At 42.0% G+C, this 24,732-nt stretch overlaps 1 protein-coding gene across 11 annotated transcripts in view; it reads right to left on the reverse strand.

The window, feature by feature from the left end:
- Positions 1-24,732, reverse strand: part of LPP (LIM domain containing preferred translocation partner in lipoma) — a 742,983-nt gene that overhangs the window by 481,288 nt on the left and 236,963 nt on the right. For all 11 annotated transcript variants that reach the window (XM_062210203.1, XM_062210206.1, XM_062210207.1 and 8 more), the window contains one exon: positions 13,119-13,322. In XM_062210203.1, coding sequence (XP_062066187.1) covers positions 13,119-13,311 — 193 coding nt within the window. In that variant the 5' untranslated portion in view covers positions 13,312-13,322. The remainder of the gene's footprint in view (positions 1-13,118; positions 13,323-24,732) is intronic.

The following is a 24,732-nucleotide window of genomic DNA, read 5'->3' on the forward strand; positions in this document are numbered from 1 at the left end:
TTTAGGCTGCAAGTAAGATGGCACTTTGAGTAAGAGTAGAAAACACTGAGGAGTAGGAAACATTAAGAGATCTGCAAGAATTTCTTTAATTAACCATTATGAAAGTTTAATTTTCAAATACAGACTCATAGAAGCTGTAAAAACAGTAGAGTCCCATGTAATCCTTCTACAGCTTCTCCCCATAGTAAGATACCATGTAGCTATAATGCATTACCCAAATGAGAAAACTGACATGTATTACACTACTGTTACCTAGACTTGATTCAGTTTTCACTCTTTCTTACCCTGAATCATTTGTGAGTGTATATAGTTCTATGCAATTTTATCTCCTGTACAAGAATCTTTATGGCAACTTTTTTTTTTCCATAATGAGAAAACATTGGAAAACATATTCTTCAATGAGCAAATGCTTAATGTATAAACTCGGGTATCAAGGTCGAGATACTGTCTTGGTATCAACAAATCAACACCTGCTTCCTGTTCCATTCTATCCCATCTCTGCCCCTAGAAACCATGAATCTGTTCTCTATCTCTAAAGTTTTGTCTTCAACAATTTTCATACAATATAAGTAATGATACAAAAGGTCAAGTGTCTTTTCACTAAGGGTAATAACTTCAATGTCACTGCAGTTTACTGCATGTATCAATAGTCAATCCCTTTACATTGCTGAATGGCATGATTCCATTGTATAGACATACCAGGTTTTCCTTAAACATTTGCCCATTAAAGAATATTTGGGTTATTTCCAATGTTTTGTCATTATGGGGAAAAAAAGTTTCCATAAAAATTCTTGCACAAAGTTTTGTATGAACATCCTGGGCCGGCGCCAAGGCTCATTTGGCTAATTCTCTGCCTGCGCCGCTGGTGCCCCAAGTTCTAGTCCCAGTTGGGGCACTGGATTCTGCCCCAGTTGCTCCTCTTCCAGTCCAGCTCTCTGCTGTGGCCCAGGAAGGCAGTGGAGGATGGCCCAAGTGCTTAGGCCCTGCACCCACATGGGAGACCAAGAGGAAGCACCTGGCTCCTGGCTTTGGATCGGCACAGTGCGCCAGCTGTAGCAGCGATTTGGGGGGGTGAACCAACGGAAGGAAGACTTTCTCTCTCTCTCTCTCTCACTGTCTAACTCTGCCTGTCAAAAAAAAATTCATCCAGGTTCTTGAATTTAATGGCATATATACTATTAATGCACTATGACTCCTATCATTATTATTAGGGGTAAAAAATATTGATCAGTATTGCTACAATTATCAATTATATATTTAGCACATGTTTGTAAGTATTTTATGATATAGAATAATTGTTAGTAATCCTATCCATAAGATTATAAAATTCATTTATTAAATGAAAGCTATTTTATAATTTCTTCAGTTACTTAATAACAATAAGTTGTTTCTAAGAATTATTCTTCGTTTTATTGAATAAATATACAATAGTAATTCCTTAGGGTTGTATTGTATTCTATAATTTCAAAACATTTTCACACTGGTCTTTATATTTTATCTTCAAAACCACTTGTACACTGGTTACTATTACCAGCTAACTTTATGAGTTAATGAGACAATGGAATAGAAGTACAAGATCAAGCAGTGACACTGAGGCTGGAATGTCAATGCTCTGACTATCAAACCCATGCTGTGCCTTGGCATTTCTGAGTGCAAACAGGCCAATGCCTATCCAGAACTGTCGGAACTGCTGTCAGCCCAAGAATTACAAGTTATTTTCTCTGCAGGAAGATGCAATGTAAAGATCAAATTAATGTAATTAATATTTGATCCGTTGTTAAATGAACAGCTTGTCCTTTCTTCCCCTGGAGAACCTGAAAATTAAAACTCATGCACTATACACCATGGTGATGGATGGGGCTCAAGATGTTTTCTCTGATCCAGAAAAGGGGCAAGCCCATCAAACCCACATCTCATTAGAGTTCCTGATGTTCCCATGAATTTCTGACTATCCTCACAGCACATCACACAGAATCTGAGATACTGTAACTCCTCATCTGTGATCACTGGCAATTTGAAACCAACATCAGGGCTGCTAGAAGGAGAGGTTTCCCACTTGCACCTCCAAAGTCATACCTTTGGGAATAAAGACTATAGGATAGGACTCCAGAGAAGGGAGAGTACTCTATAAATCTAAATAGTTAGAGATCACCGCTTCCTATGTCCAGGTTTAAAAAAACAAAGGTTTTTCTAACAGTGAGAAGAGACGAAACACCAAATTGACCTATACATGAAAAACAAAAATGGTGAGGAATATCCCATCCTAAATCATAAATACACATTCTGAGAAATGCATCATTAGGCAATTTCATCCTTGTGCAAATATCACAGAGTATACTGACACAAACCAGGTGGCTAACATGTCACTAAGCCATGTAAGCTAGGAGGCCACTATGGCATACATGGTTCATCATTGACAGAGATGCTGCAATGTGACGTATGACTATACCGCACAGTTGATCATCTATCTCTCACATGCCCTCTAGCCAGAATGCATGATTTCTTATCACCAATGGCTAATTCTCTACCAAGTATCAATCATTCACGATGCATTCATTCCTAGGAACAAGTCCCAGCTATGCCTCTTCCTGCATACTGCGATGGCACAGTGTAAAGAGTACCCTTAGGAAATCTGGGTTCTGGATGCAGTTCAGTCCTGAATGCTGGGAGCCTTGGAAAGCTTTCCTTTCTCCACCCTCTTAGATTGACATTGGACATCTGACAAATGAAAACCCTAGACTCGAAGGCCTTCACATCCTCTTCTAGTTCTGCTACTCAAAGACTTTATGACTAGCATATGAAAAATGGCCATAGCATGAAAACAGAAAGAAACAATCCTATCACCTTCATGATGGGAAACTCAGTCATTTCAGTTGTTGTGGCATTTGTTACACTTACTAAGCCCCATCCTAGGAATCACCTCTAAGTATTCTCCATAGAATGAATTAATAATCACAGGGTAGCAGAAACCATGGAAAGGTCTAGCCTTTTTATTTTTATTTTTATTTTTTTGACAGGTAAAGTTATAGACAGTGAGAGAGAGAGACAGACAGAAAGAAAGGTCTTCCTTCTGTTGGTTCACTCCACAAATGGCCGCTACGGCCATAGCTGTGCTGATCCGAAGCCAGGAGCCAGGTGCTTCCTCCTGGTCTCCCATGTGGGTGCAGGGCCCAAGGATCTGGGCCATCCTCCACTGCCCTCCTGGGCCACAGCAGAGAGCTGGACTGGAAAAGGAGCAACCAGGACTAGAACCTGGTGCCCATATGGGATGCTGACGCCACAGGCAGAGGATTAACCAAGTGAGCCATGGTGCTGGCCCCGGATCTAGCTTTTTAAAAAGTTGTGAGTTTAGGACCCTCTTTAATAAATTCAACTCACTTACGAACTATCTTCAAAAGGTGAAGCAATATAAGCGGGGTTGGAAAATGAAGGCCTTATTTATGTTACGTAGAAGTAGGGCCTGCATTGTGGTACTTGGGCTGCTGTCACCCACATGGGAGACCCAGATGGAGTCCCAGGATCCTGGCTTTGGCTTGGCCCAACCCCACCTGCTGCAGCCATTTGAGGGAGTGAACCAGGGATGGAAGATCTCTGGTCTCTGCTTCTCTCTCTGGTTCTCAACACATTAAATAAATAAACCAAATAAGTCATTTTATAAAAAAGAAGTGAACAAAGTGATATATGTAGGAATACTGTATGAAAAGGTCATTATTTTAAAGCTAATTTAAAAGACAGATCAAGAGAAACAAAAAGAGTAAAGTAGGAAGACATGCGGCTACCTAGCCAAACCTCTGATAAATGGAATCCGTTAACATCAATAAGAGCCCTAGAGATAAAGCCCAGCTCTATGCTTACTAGCCACAGGCTAACTTAACAGGCTACTTCACTTCTAATGGTTTAACACTGGAAAAATGGAAGTAGCCTCAATTCTGCCTACCTCCAAGAACTACAATAAGTATTGTCTTCCCAAAATTAAAATACAATGAACATAGAAGTGCTGAATACACTATAAAAGATTTTATCTATACAAAGAGATTCTACCAGTGGGATTATTGTGAATTGGTCCTTTATGGATTCACTTTTTCAAAAATTCAACACAGAAATTCAAGAGAATTCCTAAGAGACATTTAAGAGGTTGTAGCCACAAAATAATTCCAACGTCAAAAACTTGGAACTTCACGAATTTTTCTGTATGGTTATCTAATGCAATGCTGCGGAGAAAGCATTACCAAATTGCATTCAGCAATTTGAGAGATGGAGGGAGGGAGATGGGGTAGGGGGAGGATATGTGTGCGTGTGTGTGTGTGTGTGTGTATTTTTTTCTTTTTTTTTTTTTTTTTTTTGGCAAGTAGAGTTAGACAGTGAGAAAGAGACATACAGGGAGAAAGGTCTTCCTTTTTCCATTGGTTCACCCCCAAGTGGCCGCTACAGCCGGCGCGTTGCGCAGATCCGAAGCCAGAAGCCAGGTGCTTCCTCCTGCTCTCCCATGCCGGTGCAGGGCCCAAGGACCTGGGCCATCCTCCACTGCCTTCCTGGGCCACAGCAGAGAGCTGGACTGGAAGAAGAGCAATTGGGACAAATCCGGGGCCCTGACCGGGACTAGAACCCGGTGTGCCAGCACTGCAGGCAGAGGATTAGCCTAGTGAGCCGTGAAGCTGGCCTGTATATGTGTATTTCTAACTCTCAGAGCGTAAGAACAGAATAGTTTGAAGAACAGATTAGGAGATGTCAACTTGCTATCAACCAAAAAAAGGGAACTACTCTCTGTTCTGCCATCAAAGTCTAAGGCTTTTGTTTTCCCTGTTTATTTGTTCATATTTTAAATCTGAAGCTGAGAGAACACCAGATTACAAAACAAACAACACTAATGGCTATTATTTTGAAGACTTGGAAAAAACTGCATTGTCTTGTTGTTCCCACAAGTACAGAGTTCCTGGGACCAAATAATAAATATATGACAGAATCGCTTCACACACACACACACACACACACATGACAGATTTAACACTGTAAAATCCATTATAAGATAAATTTAAAAAGATAGATTTGGACTCATAATCACATAATGTTAGATCAGTAAGCCATTTGGAAATAAAGAGGCACCCAAAGATAACTGCAGGAATCCAACTGTTCCAAAATCAACAAGACCTAAGAGAACAATGGGAACAAAATAAGAGGACCCCACGGCTTAAAGAGATATTACCTGGGAAAAAGGTACATCCCAGTTTTAACTGTGCCAAAACCATTCAGAAAAAGGTTATTAGAATATCTTATAAAATAAAATGATAACATATAGGTATCACCTAAATATAATTTGATGCAGGAAACATGTAGGTATTTTTCCATGTTCCCAAAGAATTAAAATACAAGAAAGCAAACCCCAGAGAATGGAGCCATAATTTCAAGGAAAAAAAGGTAACTGGTAACTTCAAGTTAGCAGTGGTTAAACAACTGCTAGACTACAAAGCTCAAAGAATGCATACAGGAAGTTAAAAGTAATGCAAACCTATAGTGCATAATAAGTACCTGAGACTCCAGAACACACACTTACATAAGCAGGTGCATATTGTGGAGGCTTCCCTACTGATTCAGTTCTGCAGTCACCACTGAGTACCTAGTAGGTGTCATGTATCCTGCTAGGTGCAAATGTGCTAATAAAAACTTAAAACTAAGCAGTCAGCCTGGGACCCCCTAAAGTTCCAGGACTCTTGGGGGACAGGCTTATACTGTAGTTTGAAGGTGGTTTGTCCCCTCTAAAAGTCATGTTAAAACTTGATTGCCATTGTGGTGGTGCTGAGATGTGAGCCCTTAAAAAGGGGATTAGGTCATTAACAGCAACTAATATTGTCTTTCTCACAGGAGTGGTTTAGTTCTTAGAACAACGGGATGTGTTAGAGCCAGGCTGCCTCTTGTGCTTTGTCTCTTCCCCATACACTCACTTCCCCTTCTGCTTTCCAACAGGAGCTGCAGAAGCAGGAGGCCCTTATCAGAAACAGGTGTCATTTTCTTGGACTTCCCAGCCTCCAGAACCATGGTGAAAATAAACCTCTTCTCTTTAAAAATCACTCAGACTGAGATTTTCTGTTATTGCAACAGAAAACTCAAAGCTCAAAACTTAAAACTAAGCTCAAATACAAGCAAATCTATTAAAGGGCATATTGTGATAACGACTGCACACAATGCATAATGAGATAAGGAGAAGTAAAAAGCAGTCATCACTAGAGGTTAGTCATGGTCCTGAGTAATGGGAAACTTAGGCAGAAGGGACCTGAAGAATAATGGCTAAGCACTAGCCCTGCTCAGCGCCACACTCTGCTCCGAGCTCTGAGCCAAGAGCACACTCTCTCTGGACAGCAGTTCTGACAGTGACAGCAGAAGAACTGGCCTTGTGTGATTTCTATTCAAATTTTCTGTCTTAGTGGCTGAGTTTCTTGCAGGTCAGCATTCAAGCAATTAAAATAAGACTGTAGGAGCTGGGAATGGGTGGACAAGGTTGCACTAAATGCAAAGAACAGTGAGTTCACACATTATAAGACAACAATTCATTCTGCAAATAAAACCTACATTACTTTCTCTCTGTAGATTTCACTAACGGTATAGAAAATTCTTTTTTTTTTTTTTTTTTTGTTTAGATCACTGTTTATTTCCATTATGTCTCACAATGATCCACTGATACAAAATAGGCATCATTCTTTTGATACTTTAGAAAAACAAATACTGAAATTAAACATTATATAGAATACGTTGGTTATATTTTTAACTTGTTATTATCTCTCCTGTTCCTATAAGTCCCTCTCTCCTCAAAATATCCAAATATTTTCATCTGTGCTCAATTTCACACGTTAAAATGAGGGTAATTTAATTTAATTAGAATGTCCCCTTTTTTTCCCTCAGTCATTGACTCTTTTCCTTTGAATGTTTTTTTTTTTAATTTTTTTTTTTATTAAACTTTTATTTAATGAATATAAATTTCCAAAGTATAGCTTATGGGTTACAATGGCTTCCCCTCTCCCATAACTTCCCTCCCGCCCGCTACCCTCCCCTTTCCCGCTCCCTTTCCCCTTCCATTCATGTAAAGATTCATTTTCAATTCTCTTTGTATACAGAAGATCAGTTTAGTATATATTAGGTAAAGATTTCAACTTTTTGCCCATATAGCAACATCAAGTGAAAAAACTACCATTGGATTACTAATTATAGCATTAAATAGCAATGTACAGCACATTAAAGACAGAGATCCTACAGAATTTTTTTTTTCAAATTAATTAATTTTCTATGCCATTTCCATTTTAACACCAGGTTATTTTTTTTTTTCATTTCCAATTCTCTTTATATACAGAAGATCACTTCAGTATATAATTAGCAAAGACCTCATCAGTCTGCGCCCACACAGAAACGCAAAGTATAAAAATACCGTTTCAGTACCAGTCATAGCATCACTTGGCTTTAGACGACACATTAGGGACAGATCCCACATGGGGTGTAAGTACACAGTGACTCCTGTTGCTGATTTAACAATTTGACACTCCTGTTCATGGCGTCAGTAATCTCCCTAGGCTCTAGTCATGAGTTGCCAGGGCTATGGAAGCCTTTAGAGTTCGCTGACTTTGATCTTATTCCGATAGGGTCATAGTCAAAGTGGAGGTTCTCTCCTCCCTTCGGAGAAGGGTACCTCCTTCTTTGATGGCCCCGTTCTTTCCACTGGGATCTCACTCACAGAGATCATTCATTTAGGTCTTTTTTTTTTTCCATGATATCTTGGCTTTCCATGCCTGCTATACTCCCATGGGCTCTTCAGCCAGATCCGAATGCCTTGAGGGCTGATTCTGAGGCCAGAGTGTTGTTTAGGACATCTGCCATCCTATGAGTCTGCTGTGTATCCCACTTCCCATGTTGGATCTTTCTCTCCCTTTTTGATTCTATCAGTTAGTATTAGCAGATACTTGTCTTGTTTGTGTGATCTCTTTGAGTCTTAGACCTATCAGAGCTATCAATTGTGAGCTGAAATTGGTCACTTGGACTAGTGCGATGGCATTGGTACATGCCATCTTGATGGAATTGTGTTGGAATCCCCTGGCACGTTTCTAACTCCACCATTTGCGGCCAACTTATATTTGACCAAAGATCCAAATCTAATCCCTGGAATAAGGACAGTCTATTCAATAAATGGTGCTGGGAAAATTGGATTTCCACGTGCAGAAGCTTGAAGCAAGACCCATACCTATCACCTTACACAAAAATCCACTCAACATGGATTAAAGACTTAAATCTACGACCCGAAACCATCAAATTATTAGAGAGCATTGGAGAAACCCTGCAAGATATAGGCACAGGCAAAGACTTCCTGGAAAATACTCCAACAGCACAGGCAGTCAAAACCAAAATTAACATTTGGGATTGCATCAAATTGAGAAGTTTCTGTACTTCAAAAGAAACAGTCAGGAAAGTGAAGAGGCAACCAACAGAATGGGAAAAAATATTTGCAAACTATACTACAGATAAAGGATTGATAACCAGAATCTACAAAGAAATCAAGAAAATCCACAACAACAAAACAAACAACCCACTAAAGAGATGGGCCAAAGACCTCAATAGACATTTTTCGAAAGAGGAAATACAAATGGCCAACAGACACATGAAAAAATGTTCAAGATCACTAGCAATCAGAGAAATGCAAATCAAAACCACAATGAGGTTCCATCTCACCCCGGTGAGAATGGCTCACATTCAGAAATCTACCAACAACAGATGCTGGAGAGGATGTGGGGAAAAAGGGACACTAACCCACTGTTGGTGGGAATGCAAACTGGTTAAGCCACTATGGAAGTCTGTCTGGAGATTCCTCAGAAACCTGAACATAACCCTACCATACAACCCAGCCATCCCACTCCTTGGAATTTACCCAAAGGAAATTAATTTGGCTAATAAAAAAGCCATCTGCACGTTAATGTTTATTGCAGCTCAATTCACAATAGCTAAGACCTGGAACCAACCCAAATGCCCATCAACAGTAGACTGGATAAAGAAATTATGGGACATGTACTCCATAGAATACTATACAGCAGTAAGAAACAACGAAACCCAGTCATTTGCAACAAGATGGAGCAATCTGGAAAACATCATGCTGAGTGAATTAAGCCAGACCCAAAGAGAAAAATATCATCTGTTTTCCCTGATCGGTGACAACTGAGCACCAAAGGGGAAACCTGTTAAGTGAAATGGACACTATAAGCAACAATGAACTGATCAGCTCCTGTCCTGACTTAAGATGTACAATGTAATACTTTATCCATTTTAGTATTTGTTGTTATTGTTGTTGTTCTAGTACTATTGGTTGAACTCAGTAATTAACACACAATTATTCTTAGGTGTTTAAATTTTAACTGAAAAGTGATCCCTGTTAAATCTAAGAGTGGAAAAAGAGAGGGAGGAGATGAACAATTTGGAACATGCTCAATCGGTCTGGCCGCAAATGGTGGAGAAAATTCTAAATGATCAAAGAAGAGAATGTTTTCAAATATAAAATTTGAAGTGTATAAAAATTTCAACCAAAAAAACCCCATGAATTATAAAGTATTTAGAGTAACATAGAATGCAATGTTAATATCTTGATTAAAGAAAATCAGGACCGTGCACTGGCCTAGCATTTAAGACCCGTACATTCCACATTGGACTGCCTGGGGTCGATTCTTGGCTTCAATTCGTGATTCCAGCTTCTAGTCAGTGTGGACCTTGGGAGGCAATAACCCTTGTGGAAGTCCTTGATTGCATTACTGGTTCCTGGCTCCAGCTGTGGCCCAGTTTTTGCCATCGGGGGCATTTGGGGAGTTAGCTAGTAGATGGGCTCTTTCTCTCTCTCTGCCTCTCCCTCCCTCTTTTCATATATATGTATGTGTGTGTGTGTGTGTGTGTATATATATATATATATACACACATATATGTGTAAATATTCACTATATGTATTCAATATACATTTATATATGCATTATACATGTATTTATGTATATACATATTATGTACGTACATATGTGAATACATTATAGTTATGTATGTATTTATATATGTATTATATGTGTATTTAATATTCATATGTATATGTGCATATATATGTATATATAGTGAATCTTAGACTTAAATATCCAATGTCATAATATACAGCAGATGAAGATGCAGCTTCTTCATAATAAAAAAACTTTAAACATTTCCCCAATATTTGTTTTTAAAATGTGGCTCAATAGGCTAATCCTCCACCTGCAGCACTGGCACACCGGGTTCTAGTCCCAGTCGCTTCTCTTCCAGGCCAGCTCTCTGCTGTGCCCTGGGAAGGCAGTGGAGGATGGCCCAAGTCCTTGGGCCCTGCACCCACATGGGAGAGCAGGAGGAAGCACCAGGCTTCTGGCTTCGGATCAGCGCAGTGCACCGGCCACAGTAGCCACAGTGGCCCCCACAGTGGGGGGGGGGGGTGTGTGTGAACCAACGGAAAAAGGAAGACCTTTCTCTCTGTCTCTTTCTCTCACTGTCTACTCTGCCTGTCAAAAAAAAAAAAAAGTCTATATTAAAGGGAAATTTCTGAAAAAGTATGAAAAGGGGAAAGAGAGACAGAGAGACAAAAATGCTGGCAGATTGCAAAATAAATGGCCAAAACTTCAGAAAGCAAGATGGGGTTGCTTAAAATGAGGATGTTAATATTCCAAAGTGCTTACTCCAAGAGAAGCATTACTGAGCAAAGCACTCCCCCAGCCAGTCACCCGTCATCCGTCCAAATATGCATACACCCGTAAGAGCATCTGACCATATGCAACCATCCCTGCTGAAACACAATAGCTTAATAAGAGCCACAAAGAACATAAGGACAAGTGAGAAACCGTGTTTCTTATTGTTTGAAGAGGGAAGCAAAGCTTGTGTTCTGATAAGGGAAGCAGAGAGTAGCACCACAATATGGGCCTGGGTGTCACACGTGCTGGGCTGGAAGGACAAGCTAGGCTAGGAGGTCTGGATATCAATCAAGTCACAAAACTCTCAATGTCATATTCCCTCTCTAAGCTTCCACTTCTTCATGGGGAAAGTAAGAAACTTCACAGGCTTGTGTGAGAAGACAATAAAGCAACAAAAATATATAGTGTCTGGCATATACTACATGTTCCATATAGGACACAGCATTACTATTTCTCCTGCTCTTACTATTAGAAGTGTAATAGAACAAGGTATTCGTGGAAACTCAAAGAAGGGGGTGATTACCTCTGACCTAGGCCACATCTCGACATTTTGGAGAAAGTGATGCAAATAGAATTTTGACAGTCAACGAAAGCATGCAAAGGGAGATGTTAAGAAGGGACAGCAAGTTGTGAACTGTTGAGTATGCAACAAATTAGAGTGCACGCCAGCACTCCTAGGAAACAAGAGACAGTGAACCACACACAGCACCGGCTGACATGGCACAGCAGAGGAGCCATCAGGAGGATACCTTCGTGCATGTCATAGCGTCTAGGGGGAAGGAGTCAAAAGGGGCATCATTGTACACTTCCCTTGGCCCTCTGCCACAGCTGTCATCGATTCCTCACTACAAGACCCGCCCTCACCCAGGCCCTCAGGCACGCCTCAGCTGTTCTACCCATGAACACTGCCTCCCACGTTTGCCCCCTGTACTGTAACTAACCACAGGTTGATTCCCTTCATAGGAAGGAGACATCCATTTTCAGCTCTCCCCAAAAGTCAGGAGACAAAGTAACAATGCCCGTGGGAGGCAAATAAGAAACGCTGAGAAAACAAACAGAAGCACACACGTGGCTCCCCTGGTCCCTGTGAAGTGGATTCTCCTCCAGATGCCATTCTCAAAGCCTGCAATCCCTAATGAATGATGAGTCAATGAAAACCAGTTATACTAAGTCCTTGATTAATTGCAAAGGTGCAGTCTCCTTCAAGGGCGATAAAACCTGAAGCACTGATATGGAGATTAGTAGAGCACCAAAGGCATCATTTATTGTTTTTCCAGGGCAGCTCTCTGATGATCTTGTTGCCCTTTCTGGAGAAAGGATGCCCAAAGATTCACAGCACAGCTCAAAGGCACAAACCACGCCTGCCCTCCACCAGTACCTTAAGTGTCAGTCACTTCACACAAGCCAGACGCTGGTGAGGCTTCTGACATCAATCCTAAAATTCTTAGAGTAAAGCATTTTCTTGCAGCAAGAGAAAGGCTGTCAGCAAGTGTGAAACAGCCTCATGAAATACTGCTAAAACAAACATATATAATGCCATCGTAGAAGCAACCGGTAACATCATAGAGACCATAATTTCTATTTTTAAAAGATGAGATAGGAGCAGAAAACAGAGAGAGAGGAGCTCGGTCTCCTTTCAGTGTCTATTCTCTCTCAGCTCCCAGAAATTTAACAGTCTTTTGTCTGTTGGTTGTAAATTACTGCTCCAAAAATGTGAATGAGCTGCCGACACTGTTAAAAATATGGAATCTCTCAACCCAAGAGTCTGGCACCGTTTATACTGCCCGTGGGGTTTAGTGAGTTTGCATACACATTCATGTGAGACGCTGGGCTCACATGGACCTTCACAGTGCATTTGATATAAACTGAATTTATGGCTATTAAAACCTGTGGCACTATGCTTCCCTCAAATGTATCTGTGTGTTCCAGCACAGACAGGTCTCAAAGAGTTCTCCAGACAACTTTATCCCACAGCAGTTTAAGGCAGCAGAGGCAGCCAGAGAAAGAAAAAAAAATATTTCAGATATCTTATTGGGTTTACTCCATATGAATTTCCCATTGGACTATTGCTGAGAGCCACTCAAGGCACTGATTCAAAGGCAAAAGGGAGGAACTCACTCTTGCAAGAGAGCAGGCTAGGGGTGGAGGATAATGCAGTAACATGGCACGAAGTAAGCTACAAACAAACAGACCAGATCTCTAATTCCACTGTGCAACCACAGGCATAGAATCCCTGGGAGGTCTTATTCTCTTTGTTAAAGAGGAATTGCTCCAGATAACTTCTGAAGCTCCTTAACCTTTGATAGCCCATAAACAATGAGAACAATTCACACAGTGAATCAATGAACTCTCTTTTTCTAACAGATCACTATTTCATTGAAGTTTCCCACTCTGGGCACTTACCCTCACCACCAGGCTGCTTGTACGGGTTGTACTTGGGTTTTGGAGCAACTACTGGTGCAAACTTCTTGGGAGGCTGCTGTGTAGATACTGAAATGCTGGGGGTCCCAAAGGAATGGGTGGTCTCCATCCGTGCAGGTACATGGCCGAGGGGCTCACCAGTGCTTTTGGGTGGCAGCCAGGATGGGTGAGACATTGTTGTAGAATCTACAATAAAAAGAAACAAGCACCATTCTTAAAGAAGCATGGCAAGGAAGGTGACATACCCCATTTCATTGTCATTTCATCTCATTCAGTGATAAAGCTCTCTGAAAAGATGGATGCAGGAAAAATGGAAGAAAGAAGAAGGGGAAGAGGAATCCTCAGGGGGAGGAGGAAGGAGAGGAGGAGATCGCTCCTTCAAATTTGAAAACATTATTTCCATAATTACCTATCGTGGTGCCCAGCACTCTTGGAGGAATAGATATGAATAAGAAATACTTCCTAACTTGAAGGAGTTTCTGTGATACAATATTAGGAAAAAGCTTTCATGTTATGAAAAAAAATCTATTAAAATAATTACCATACCAATTAAATGGTGATACCTCAATTAGGTGAATAAGATACCTAAGTGAGCTTTTAAAAAGGTACTATTGGGATGCAGAAAAACACAAGACCATTTATTTACTGAAGGCAGAACTAACAAGACCTCACTGATGAGAAAACTTTCAGATTGGACTTAAATGTTGCACAAAGGTGAAGCCTGAACAATCTCAGAGAGGCAGAAAAACACACAGCACTTGCGGCTAGTTTGGCTACAGGGCAGGTAGGAGAGAGCAGTTAGCAAAAGAACTAAAACATGGGATAGGGTCAAAGCCAAGACAGCGTTGCATGCACACCTGAATTTAAATTAATTCTCTAGGATTCAAAGAGTCACTAAGACTTTATTTTGGAAATGAGCATAAGAGATGCTTGGTAGGGTACTTTAAAAGGACTCGCATGCAGAAGCAGCTCTGGTCCTTACTCAGGGGCACTTGAAAATGGGGAAGGAGGACTCATGGGTTTCTACAATGCCTACAATAATTCCTGGCACTTAGTGTCCAAAGAATGGGAGACTGAACGCTGATAATGTGGAGATCCATCCTGCACAACAAAAACAACAAAGTGCCCATCAGCTGTGCATAACTGATACTACATTGGACCTTCCTGCAAATCTAACTAGGAGGAGACAACCAACCCAACCCACATGCTATTCTGTTCAACCTGTATACAGTGCTTAGGAAAGGAAAATAATGACTCCTTCACCAGAGTAGGCCAATCACTCCTCCAGACAGCCTGCCTGCTGAGGATGAGCCTTGCTGACTGCTTCTGAGGAGGGCTCTCCAAGCCTGATTATAAGAGCTCTCCAGCACGCAAAGGCCCGGAAGGTAACTTGCACCTGCCCCCCACCCCCCGGCCCAAATCCACCTAGCAATTTATTAATTGAACTGAATTAATTAAGAGGGTTACATGATTACCTCCAGATGTGTTTAAAGACAAAGAGTACAGGAAATGCATGGAAAAATGAAGGCCATAGCAATAGAGATAGGGTTGAGGAAGAGAGGTGAGACAGTGTCGCTGGGGTGGTAACATCACCCACACTGTGGATAAGTGGCATGACCTTGAACCTCTTCCACATCTCAGATATCTCCACTCCTTCAAAGCTGAAATTAAAAAAAATCCTGTCCTCAAAATACATACATACATACAAACATAAATGCCGGTGCCACGGCTCACTAGGCTAATCCTCCGCCTGCGGCGCCGGCACCCCACGTTCTAGTCCTGGTTGGGGCGTTGGATTCTGTCCCGGTTGCTCCTCTTCCAGTTCAGCTCTCTTCTGTGGCCCGGGAAGGCAGTGGAGGATGGTCTAAGTGCTTGGGCCCTGCACCCCTATGGGAAACCAGGAGGCGGCACCTGGCTCCTGGCTTCATTTAGCCAGCTACAGTGGCCTTTTGGGGGGTGAACCAATGGAAGGAAGACCTTTCTCACTGTCTGTCTCTCTAACTCTGCCTGTCAAAAAAAAAAAAAAAAATCCTGTCCTCCTTACAGAGTTTTTATGGTACTCAATGAGAACACATTAAAGTACTTAATATATGTTATATGGTGTGAAGGCAAAGGGGGGAAGGAATGCTTCTATTATCCTAGAATGTCACTGGAACTTATAAGGCCATCTTGCATGGAGGAAAACAGCTGCAGGTGTAGTGTTCTCAATAGAACAGGAAAACATCAATCAAGAGGAAGACTATAGGTTGGGAATCAGTGCACGTTATTGACGCCAGTGATGACATGATGATATTGGCTTTTCCCTCTAGTCACAGGGCCCTTCTCTTTTCCTCTCCTATACCTTTTATTTATGCATATTGTGAACATAGTAAATTGTGATTCTTTGAAAGGGCAAGGACCATATTGTACACACCACTAAATCAGCATTAATGCTTAGTACAAAACCAATATAGAAAAGCAAGCAATGAATATTTGTTTCTCTCATGGTTCTTAAATCTGGCTTCACATTTGATTTATCTGAGGATATTTTTGTTTGTTTGTTTTGACAGGCAGAGTTAGTGAGAGAGAAAAAGAGAAAGGTCTTCCTTCCGTTGGTTTACCCCCCAAATGGCTGCCACGGCCGGCGCATTGCACCAGTCCGAAGCCAGGAGCCAGGTCCTTGCTCCTGGTTTCCCATGCGGGTGCAGGACCCAAGCACTTGGGCCATCCTCCACTGCACTCCCGGGCCACAGCAGAGAGCTGGACTGGAAGAGGAGCGACCAGGACAGAATCCAGTGGCCCAACCAGGACTAGAACCCAGGGTACCGGTGCCGCAGGCAGAGGATTAGCCTAGTGAGCCACTGCGCAGGCCAAGGATATATCTTTTTTTTTTTTTTTTTTTTTTGACAGGCAGAGTGGACAGTGAGAGAGAGAGAGACAGAGAGAAATGTCTTCCTTTACCGTTGGTTCACCCTCCAATGGCCGCTGCGACCGGTGCGCTGTGGCCGGCGCACCACGCTGATCTGAAACCAGGAGCCAGGTGCTTCTCCTGGTCTCCCATGGGGTGCAGGGCCCAAGCACTTGGGCCATCCTCCACTGCACTCCCAGGCTACAGCAGAGAGCTGGACTGGAAGAGGAGCAACCGGGACAGAATCTGGCGCCCCGACCAGGACTAGAACCCGGGGTGCCGCTGCCGCAAGGCGGAGGATTAGCCTATTGAGCCGCAGCGCTGGCTGAATATACCTTCTTAAAATATCAAAACCAAGCTCATCTCTCAGTGTTGAGAAATTCCAATTTTATTTCTTCTTCATTGAGTCTTGGTCTGCTACTAAATGGGGACAAAAGTTACTGTTTTACCTTCAACATCACTAATGTGGGATCAAATAAAGGCTTGAAGTTTCAATGTACTATGCACATTTGCACTATAAAAATTGTACTTTTTAAAACTAATACTGTCCTTGAAACTTTTCCATAAATCCAATATAGAAACTTCATAAAATGGGTTAACACAGGATCCAGTGGTTTTTAAAGCAAAAATGTATATTTCCAGACCAGTGCCATGTTACTGCTACACTGTGGCATGCTGGCCTTTTCAGATAAGCCATAGGGATAAAGAAACAGGCAACTTCTGGGAAAGTGTAACAAAATGAAAACTTCAACATCAATATGCAAATCATTGTCCCATTAGTCATTTCCCTTATCCCCAATACCACAAATTACACTGATAGGATCCTGTTCACCCAAGGAGATGCCTCAAGCTCCTTTCTGGTCAGTTATCAGTTTGCATATGACCTTTCACATCTCCTCCTCTTGCCATTCTTCTGCAGGGACTCAGAGACACCAATCCTTGAATTTATAATGTATTTACAGGATTCTTGTTCATGCTGTATCCACCATCAACCATTCCATTTCCCTCCCTTGACTTTCTACCAGGTCTCATGTTTTCATGTTGCTCCAGATCAAATATGTGACTCTGTGAAAACATTTCCCCACAAACAGCAACTGAAGTCCTTCTCTGGGCTCTTCATATACTTTTTCTACAGTCCCCAGGGAAGGTATTTATTCATTTGCCTATCCACCGTCATTAGCTAGGAGCTCCTAAGTACTATTTCACTTTACCCTCCCAATGCCTGACCAAGAAACTCCTACATAAACATCTTTTACAGGAATGTATGAATGAATGAATGAGTTACTCATAACTATTTAGAGTATCTATATCCCCTGTTAGCATCCAGTGATATAATCCACTTTTTCCCTCCTTTATCTGGTGTTAGGATGAATAAAGTTGACAGTTTTCGGATACTTAAGGAACTTCACATTCCTACAATAAATCCTGCTCAGTCATGGTTGTAGTGTGCTGATATATTAATAATCTAACTGCAATGGTTTGAGTATTTTTTTGTCCACTTCTATACAGGAGTTTAATCCCCAAGTTCTTCTGTTAATGGTGTTAAGACAGTAGAAACTCAATCTGACTATGGTGTTTACAGGTGGGACTTTGGAAGGTGATTGAGTTTCCACAAGATCATGAGGGTTGTACCTCATGACTGAGTGCTCGTTGCTAACCAAGAAAAGGGAAAGGGACAGACACACTGACAGAGACAGACATGTAAGCTTTACGTTTGTTGCCATGTGATGCCCAGTGTCACCTCAGGATTCAGCCAGCAAATCCATTGTCAAAGTTCAGTCAATGCCAGTGTCATGCCCTTGAACTTTCAAAACTGTGAGCATAAAGTTAGGCTATTTCAGGTATTTTGTTGATAACAAAAGCTGATTCAACACATTGACTACGCTACTTTATTTAGAATTTTTATACACACAATCACAATAAATTCAATCTTTAGTCTGTTTTCTCTGAGTATTTTATTTGTAATTATTAGATATAGAGATCCTGCATCCTTTTCTACTGTTAAGTTTAATAATTACCTTGGGATTACATAAAGGTTACCAGAATTCCGTGTAATGCAGATGGCGATTCCTACTGTAATAGTATATAATCATATTTCTAAAAAGTCCTATGCTGATTGTGGCATTTTTCTACTTGTCCTGAGGTCATTTTGCAACATTTACGTGTCACTGGAGAGTTAGCCATTTCCTTTAGGTTTCATCTCTTCCCTCTCAGCCAAACTACCTCTTGGTTAAAAATGATTTCTTGTTTACTATGCATCATGTAGATCCTGAGTCCTGCTTCCTATTGCTCCTTTCCTGTCCTCCAGTTCAAGTTTTGTGCCCTTTTACAAACTTCTACACTGGCACATTGCTGTCACATGCACACGCCATGTTACTCTACTGGTTTGCTTACCTCTACACCAAGTAAACTCTAGGATCCTTGGGGAAAAAAGTGTTTATCATTTTATAATCCCAAGGCCTAGTACATGACAGCCACTCGATAAAAATGCCTACTTATTTAATGAATTTATTTGCCTATCACTGATGTTCTAGGTGAATTAGAGGCTCATGCTTTCCTTGAGGAGTGGGAACTGTCTGAGGAAGAGATATTTATATCTGTGAAATGAGAAAGAGAGCAATGTGAAAAGCATATGAAGAAATTCTGGATTATGTCACATGAGCTAGCATGGGCTTGGCGGGGGTAGCCCTTACCCAGGATTTTGAAGGCCGAGTGGTTCTGAAAGATGATGGCACAACAAAGGTAATAGCCCAGGGACAAAGCAAGCCATTTCTGCGGGGCAGGGAGAGACCAGCTGTGCTGAGATGATGGAGTCAGGAAGAAAAATAGATGGAGAAAGCTTGAAAGGAGAAATGAGCTTTCCTTTTCAAATAGCTAGAACTTATCCCCCTGAACAGGAATTTAGTAAGAGCAGAAACTCTAAGACAGATGAATCCATATAGCAAGGATCCAAGGAAGGTGACAAATGCAATGATATAGACATAAAGCCCCTGTGGCCCCATTATCAGATAGTCCAGTATGACCTTTAACAAGAACTTTGCAAAATGAGTATGTGTAAAGTCCCAATCAGCTTGAATATTCTATAGTTTTCCCTCCTTAAAATCTTCATTATAGCCCTTCCTTTTCATAAGTGAGTTTGAAAAACCTCACAAGTTTAGTAAATGGTTGAACTAACACTTGTCAGCTAGAGTTTCTCAAGTTTCTAAGGGAGCGACCCAATGAAAATACAGAGAACAGTGGTAAGAGCTGGATTGCTGGGCCAACACTTACCCTGCTCTTACATCCTCTGGTTCTCGATAGGTTTTGTTCTGAGCTAATAATCATCACGAAAGCAAGAAGTGAAAGGGAAGATCCCCATAGAGGCCCTGAAAATGCACAGCATCAGAAGAGAGAAAAGTACGAGCAATTGTTCTCATCTAAGCCAGAAGCCCATTGATGAAGAATCTGGAGGCTTCCTAAGCATTGTTCTCCCAGAAACTGTCAAATGCAAAGGTCTCACTTATTAGCTTCTCTGTTGTACTTCTTTCTTCTCCCCTTAACTGTCCCGTTGGTATAGGAAGGCCACAGATTGACAATTAATGATGGGCATTTTACTGAGGACTTACTATGCTCCAAGTCATTTTCTAATGGCCCCAACTGCCATAAGAAGATATGACGACGTTATCATTATCCACATTGAACAAACCAGCAAAGTAAGGCTAGGCTGTATGTGGATGAATAATTTACTCAAGGATATACCACTAAGAAATTTTAAGCTGATGGCTGGCACCGTGGCTCAGGAGGCTAATCCTCCGCCTGCGGCGCCGGTACCCCGGGTTCTAGTCCCAGTTGGGGCATTGGATTCTGTCCTGGTTGCTCCTCTTCTGGTCCAGCTCTCTGCTGTGGCCCGGGGAAGGGAGTGGAGGATGGACCACTGCACGCCCACAGTGCGCCGGCCACAGGGGCCATTTGGGGGGTGAACCAACGGAAAAGGAAGATCGGCTGCGCTGATCCGAAGCCAGGAGCCAGGTGCCTCCTCCTGGCTCTCCCATGCGGATGCAGGGCCCAAAGACTTGGACCATCCTCCACTGCCTTCCCGCGCCACAGCAGAGAGCTGGACTAGAAGAGGAGCAGCTGGGACAGAACTGCCACCCCAATCGGGACTAGAACCCGGGGTACCGGCGCCACAGGTGGAGGATTAATCTAGTGAGCCGTGGCACCGGCCTAGGCTTTTCCATTTCTAGTCCAACCTTCTGTACCCTGGGATGCAGCAGCTGATGACTCAAGTAATTGGGTCCCTGCTACCCTACATTGAGTTTCATTTTTCCTCCAAACCACTATTCTATTCTCTAAATATTTAGATAGACCACCAAAATTTAAAAACAACCAACCATTGCATGGCATTATTTAACAACCAGTGATATAAACTTAAAGCAGTGGTTCTCAAAAGTATACACTAAACTCATATGAATAGATTCTGATTCAAGGGTTGAGAATAACACACATACATACTTTGAAAGGCAGAGAGAGAGAGAGAGAGAAATCTTCCACCTACTCATTCACTCCTCAAATACCCATAATAGCTAGGGCTAGGCCAGGCCAAACCTAGGAGCCTGAAATTCAATTCAGGTCTCCCACATGGGTGGCAGGGACTCAAGTACTTGACCCATCACTTGCTGTCTTCAAGAGTGTAAAAGCAGAAAGCTGGATCAGAAGCAGAAAGTAGCTAGGACTCCAAAATGCAGGCATTCCAAGCAGAAACTTAGCTGCTGCACCAAACACCCCCACCCCCACAGCAGTTACGCTAATCTTTAAATCATGTCGCATTAATCTCTTGATCCCCCTTGTCAACTCACCCAAGGTCTGGCTGCTGGTTATCATTTGCTGAATAAATGCATGATTTTGAAGGAAGGAACAGATATTAATGCCACTGTCTTAACGGTGGAAGAATTGAGACACAAAATACTCTATGATTTAAACATCAGAATTAGCTGAAAGCAGACTATAGTTTAGGATTCACGTCTCTTAGCAACATTTTTCTTCATTTAAACAAGCAATTATGATTTAAGTAACACTTTGTTATAACTTTCAAAGTTTTTCTTTTTTTACTTTTTATTTATTTAATTAATTTAAGAGGCAGAGGGAGAAAAAGAGAGAGGTCACGCATCCACTGGATCATTCCCCAAATATCCCTCCAGATAGGACTAGGCCCAGTCACAGATAAAAGTTGAAAACTCAATCTGGGTCTTCCAAATGGGTGGCAAGGCCCATTTACTTATGCCATCACCTGCTGCCTCCCAGTTTGTCCATTAGCAGGAAGCTGGAACTGGGAGCAGAGCTAGAACACCGAGCCCAGGCATTGCATCACGGGATGCAGCCATCCTAACCTGTGTCCTAACCTTTAGACCTAACACCCACCCCAAAGGTTATTGTTTAATTTACTTTTCTATATAAAAGTCAGTACAGTGGTACTTCAAAAAGCTCACGGAAAGTAAAATTAAGTAATAAGTTTACTCTAGCTCAAATAATTGAAAGCCATGCATACAAAGGATCTTCAAAAAGTTCATGAAAAATTTATACAATGAAAAAAATACATGGATTTCAAAACTTGTTCACACTAAAATAAACTTATGCTTTAGCTCTATTTTCCATAAACTTTTTGACTTATCCTTACTCTTCTAGAATTTCAAATCTGCTTATTTTATTTCTCTTAAATCAGTACCAACGTATCCCTTTCTGGGCTACAGTATTCATCCTGTTCTACTCCTGGTTTTTGCTGAGAAGATATCTGACCCTCAGAATTTAGACGAGGCCAGCACCATGGCTTACTCAGTTAATCCTTCACCTGTAGCGCCGGCATCCCATATGGGCGCTGGGTTCTAGTCTTGGTTGCTCTTCTTCCAGTCCAGCTCTCTGCTGTGGCCCGGGAAGGCAGTGGAGGATGGCCCAAGTGCTTGGGCCCCTGCACCAGAGACCAGGAGGAAGCACCTGGCTCCTGGCTTTGGATCAGCGCAGTTCCAGCCATGACGGCCATTTGGGTAGTGAACCAACGGAAAGAAGACTTTTCTGTCTGTCTCTCTCTCTCTCTAAAACTCTACCTGTCAAATAAATAAATAATAAATTAAAAGAGAATTTAGACCCAGTTTCCAGTCTTATCTCCGAGTACAACTTTTGCTCTCTGAGAGAGCCAATGTCCTTCTCTGAAGATGCAGTAATTGGATTAGATAAGTATTCAGGATAACTGTTTACAAGCTTCTGTGAGTTTATGAAAGACCCTATCGAAGTAGCCAACTTCCAAGCAAAAGGCAGGTATGGAGATCCCACGTCATCTATAATTCACCGTAGCTGATCAAGGAAGGATGTATAACTCTGTTTTCAAGGGAGCCTTGGGTTGATCTCAGAGATTACCAAGGTATCAATCAGGATTTATTATGCACAAGTAAATAAGTACTTTAGGCAAACCTTTTCCAAACGGTGTAGGTAAATCCGTACCAGTGTAATTATAAAGCAGATATGCTGTGGCAAGTGATGGAAGCGTGGGAAGACAGCACTGAAGAATAAGACAGGCTGAAAATTACACACCATTGTCGGGTGAATAGCAAATGTAACCATTCTTCCTCCGAAGCATCAGGTCAGATGGAGCCATAAGGGCAAAGTAGAATATGCCATGGGCTGAAAATGTTAATGTGCTCATTCAACTTCCCCTCACATACAGCTCTGGTCCATCGCTGGCTAAGTGTCCTATTCTTTGCATGAACAGCTGGCATTGCTCAGAAGGGGTAACGGCAGAACTCCACAGAAATGCCACACCTTTATATAGGCTATCAGACACACGTGGAAATACAGGGAAAAATGCTAGTCTTAGACACAAAGGATTTGGCCATAATGTCCTGCTCAGTCATTAATTAGCTTTATGACATTAGCCCCGTGACCTTTTTGAATCTCTGCCTCTATTTCTAAGCTAACAGATTAGATACCTGTTATGATTCCTTCCTACTCTCAGGGTCTGTAACTCCCCCACAAATCCAAGAATTGAGTAAGATGAGGCTTCTTCCAAAAGCAATTCTTTCACTCATTGGAGAGCAATAGACTGGGAAGTGTGGAGGACACAAAGTCTGGGTAGGACTCAATGTATTACACCTGCATTGCACAAAGTTAGGAATCACACCAATTAATGTCACCAGGGCACTTCTCTTCCTGGCAACACTGTGGGTGACAAGAGAACTCAGTTGCATTTAAAGATGACCCAAGTGGGGGTCAGCACCGTGGCATAGCAGGTAAAGCCACTGCAGGCGGTGGCTTTACCTGCTATGGACACCAGTTCAAGTCCCAGCTGCTCCACTTCTGATCCAGCTCTCTGCTATGGCCTGGGAAAGCAGTCGAAGATGGCCAAGTCCTTGGGCCCCTGCACCCACATGGGAGACCTGGAAGAAGCTCCTGGCTCCTGGCTTCAAATCAGTACAGCTCTGGCCGTTCCTACCACTTGGAGAGTGAATTGGTGGATGGAAGACCAAGATGAACCAAGAAGCACCGAGAGAGCAAACGTCAGGTCCAGAGCAGTCACCCTATGTTGAAAAGAAGTGAGAGGGAACAGAGACAAACTTCACATCGCACTTTCACTTCAGCTGTAGAATGTCACTTGAAAAGGAAATGATGAGCCCTGACAGGGAAGCAAGAGCACTGGGAAATCAGGACTCTCCCCATGAAGGTTAGAGAGGGAGAGAGAGAGAGTGGAACAAATACTAACTGACTGGCCTTGTGTTTGCCACAACTTCTCTCAGGGAAAAAAAAAAAAGAAATAGACATCGTTGACAATAGCCAGAACAGACTATTCTAGCGCCATGAGGTCATGGAGTCTCAGCTAGGAGAATTCTTAGGACCTAATTTCCTTCTTCTAATTTGAGTCCTGTAGTCAAACACCAACTTAGAGATGCTGAAGTGCCTTATACAACGGAACAGAACAGAACAGCTAGAACACATCGGAGGCTGAATTCAAACCCAGCTGTTCTGCTTCCCACCAGCATTTGCAGTGTGCACATTCGCTCAACAAGTTAATAATGCTATTGCTCTCGAGATCATAGCAGACAGGCTGGATAAAAGGCACTGAAATGGACACAGAAGTAAAGAAATTACCTTCAAAGACAAACGGCACCCATGCCATTGAAGACTCGTGCAGAAAACACGTGACCCCAATTCGCACTCTAGGTCACGTCTAATAGCAACGGTTCCACTGGGTAAGTGACTGAGAAAACATGTACTCTCTCTAGACCAATTTCCCCAGATCCAAAATAAGAGTAAACAAGATGATCTCTACAATCTCCTTCCACAAAGACATTTTATGGTCTAGAGTGGTACAGCTCATCTACAGAGCGTGTTAGCCTGTAAACAGTGTGCTGCTAAGGAGGCACCTTCCAGGTCTGAGTGGAACAAATGCTTCTCTGTACAAGGTCAAGAGGTAGGGGCAGCCATAGCTGCAGCTCCACTGAGCTCAGTGAATCTACTTCTGAATGTGGAAGTCTGGATTTATACAGAGGAGATTCATGAAGGTTTTTCTTCTCCACAGGATGAAAACGTGACAAAGGGATATGTAATCTCTAATGAAGCCTCCCAATCTTGTCAGTGGTGATCTAGAATGTTCTCTTTCTAAACTTAACAATAATTGATCTGGTGTACAAGGTGATTGCTGCTCACTTGTCTAGGTTCCCTGAACTGCTTGTTCAACCATGAACG

This window comes from Lepus europaeus, chromosome 2 (assembly GCF_033115175.1).
Source record: "Lepus europaeus isolate LE1 chromosome 2, mLepTim1.pri, whole genome shotgun sequence".
Taxonomy (NCBI): Eukaryota; Metazoa; Chordata; class Mammalia; order Lagomorpha; family Leporidae; genus Lepus; species Lepus europaeus.